At 44.4% G+C, this 2,116-nt stretch overlaps 1 protein-coding gene across 1 annotated transcript in view; it reads left to right on the plus strand.

The window, feature by feature from the left end:
- Positions 1-677: 677 nt before the first annotated feature.
- The window catches only part of HOXC6 (homeobox C6), a 5,542-nt gene continuing 4,103 nt past the window's right edge, over positions 678-2,116 (plus strand). Inside the window, exons 1-2 of the mRNA XM_026089255.1 lie at positions 678-1,213; positions 1,886-2,113. Coding sequence (XP_025945040.1) covers positions 814-1,213; positions 1,886-2,113 — 628 coding nt within the window. The 5' untranslated portion in view covers positions 678-813. The remainder of the gene's footprint in view (positions 1,214-1,885; positions 2,114-2,116) is intronic.

A 2,116-nucleotide genomic window follows, 5' to 3' on the forward strand; every position in this document is an offset into this window, starting at 1 on the left:
TTCTTTCTTTTATTTTTCCCCCCTCTCTCTTTCTCCAAGACATACTTTAGGAATGCTCTAAAACACGTTATCAATTCAGAAGTCGCCATGTTTTCCCCCCTCTCTTTATGTAATATTTTCTCATCAGGAGCCCAACCATTTGATTCCATAATATTGACCAATGCTACATGAGAACAAGAAAAGGGGGGGAAAAAAATCAGGATAATTTATGGCTTAATATTCTGTGGACATCTGAGATTTATGGCTGTGAATTCTGAGCTATTTTATTACAAGATATTAAGCAAACATTTCTCAAAAATAAAAAAATTACAACAACAACAACAAAAATCACCGTGCTTCCAAACCTCAGTGCCCATAAGCAGAGTGGGGAGAGGCGGCAGAAGGGGGGGGGGAAAGAAGAGAAAAAAAGTTAAGGTTGGGTTGCGAAATYTGTGCAATTTCCAATTCCCCTCCAGCTGCTTCTCCAAAGAAATCAAGCCAGCCAGGCACTCCAGCACTTCTGCCTCCCCACGGCCTGGCCCCCCCACCTCCCTTCCACCCCTTCCCTTAACCTTTGGGGTTGGTTTAGGGGGTTTTGGGGGTGCAGGACTTACTTTGCATGCCCACTTAGTTTCAACTGGGGAATCAACAGAAGCAAAAGCAATTTTTTCCCTTTTTGACACCCGCCTCCCCATTGGCTCCCCCCGGGTCAGCTGACTTTGTCATTTTGTCTGTCCTGGAGCAGAGCCTTCCCTATAACAATCTAGTTCAGACTACAAACTGGAGACAGAAATAAATATTAAAGAAATCACACGGCCAGGTATAGAGGACGATATGAATTCCTATTTTACAAACCCATCTTTATCCTGCCATCTAACCAGTGGCCAAGAGGTGCTTCCCAACGTAGCCCTCAATTCAACTGCCTATGACCCTGTCAGGCATTTTTCTACTTATGGAGCAGCCGTTGCTCAAAACCGGATTTATTCTTCTCCTTTTTATTCACCGCAAGATAATGTTGTGTTTAGCTCCAGCCGAGGACCTTATGACTATGGATCTAATGCTTTTTACCAAGAAAAAGACATGCTTTCTAGCTGCAGGCAAAATTCTATGGGACATAATACACAGACATCAATCGCACAGGATTTTACCAGTGACCAAAACAGGAACACTTCGCAAGAACAAAAAACTAGCATTCAAATATACCCATGGATGCAGCGTATGAACTCCCACAGTGGTAAGTTTTACAGCTTGGAGATATAAATTAAATAAACTGAACCATCTTTACGACCTTCTCCCTAGCAGAACAGGCTGAGCGACTTTTTATGGCCCCATAAAAACAATAATATAGCTCCTTCACAGTTGCAGCTACAGGCCTTTTATTTGTTAAGTTGTTGCAAGCAAATATGGCTTGTTATGCTCTTTCTAATTAAAAGACTTCGAGAGTGTAAAATATCGATAATAAAGTGCAGCGAGCTCTGCTCGGGAGTTAAGCACCAAAATATTACTGGGGGTGAAATAAGTTTGAATGCTAGGGGAGAAAGTGCGATTGTATGGGGTTGGGTTCCTCGCAAAAGAAAAAAAAAAGATAAAAAATAAATAAATAAAAATAAATAAAGGGGGGGGTGCAGGCAAGAGGCTCCCCCCTTCTCTTCCATGAGGGCTTCAATTGCGAGATTGGCTTGCCTAAAAAAATAAAAATAAAATAAAATAAGGGGATTTGGGGAAAAAAATTGCGGAGAAAGGGTGTAAAGGAGTGGTGTGTGTATGGGGGGGAATTATTATTATTATTATTATATATTTTTTAGAATGGGGGGGTTGTGGCGGTGGGGCCTCCGCCGCCCTTCCCCTCCTCTTCCTCGCCGCTTCTGCTCACGATTTTTAGTCTGTTTTGTCTCGGCTTCCCTAGGAGTGGGCTATGGGGCCGACCGCCGGCGGGGCCGCCAGATCTATTCCCGCTACCAGACGCTGGAGCTGGAGAAGGAATTTCATTTCAACCGCTACCTGACGCGCCGGCGCCGCATCGAGATCGCCAACGCTCTCTGCCTCACCGAGCGCCAGATCAAGATCTGGTTCCAGAACCGGCGCATGAAGTGGAAAAAAGAGAGTAACTTGAGCTCCACCCTGTCCGGAGCCGGTA

Source organism: Apteryx rowi, unplaced genomic scaffold, assembly GCF_003343035.1.
Source record: "Apteryx rowi isolate R43461 unplaced genomic scaffold, aptRow1 scaffold_806, whole genome shotgun sequence".
Classification (NCBI taxonomy): domain Eukaryota; kingdom Metazoa; phylum Chordata; class Aves; order Apterygiformes; family Apterygidae; genus Apteryx; species Apteryx rowi.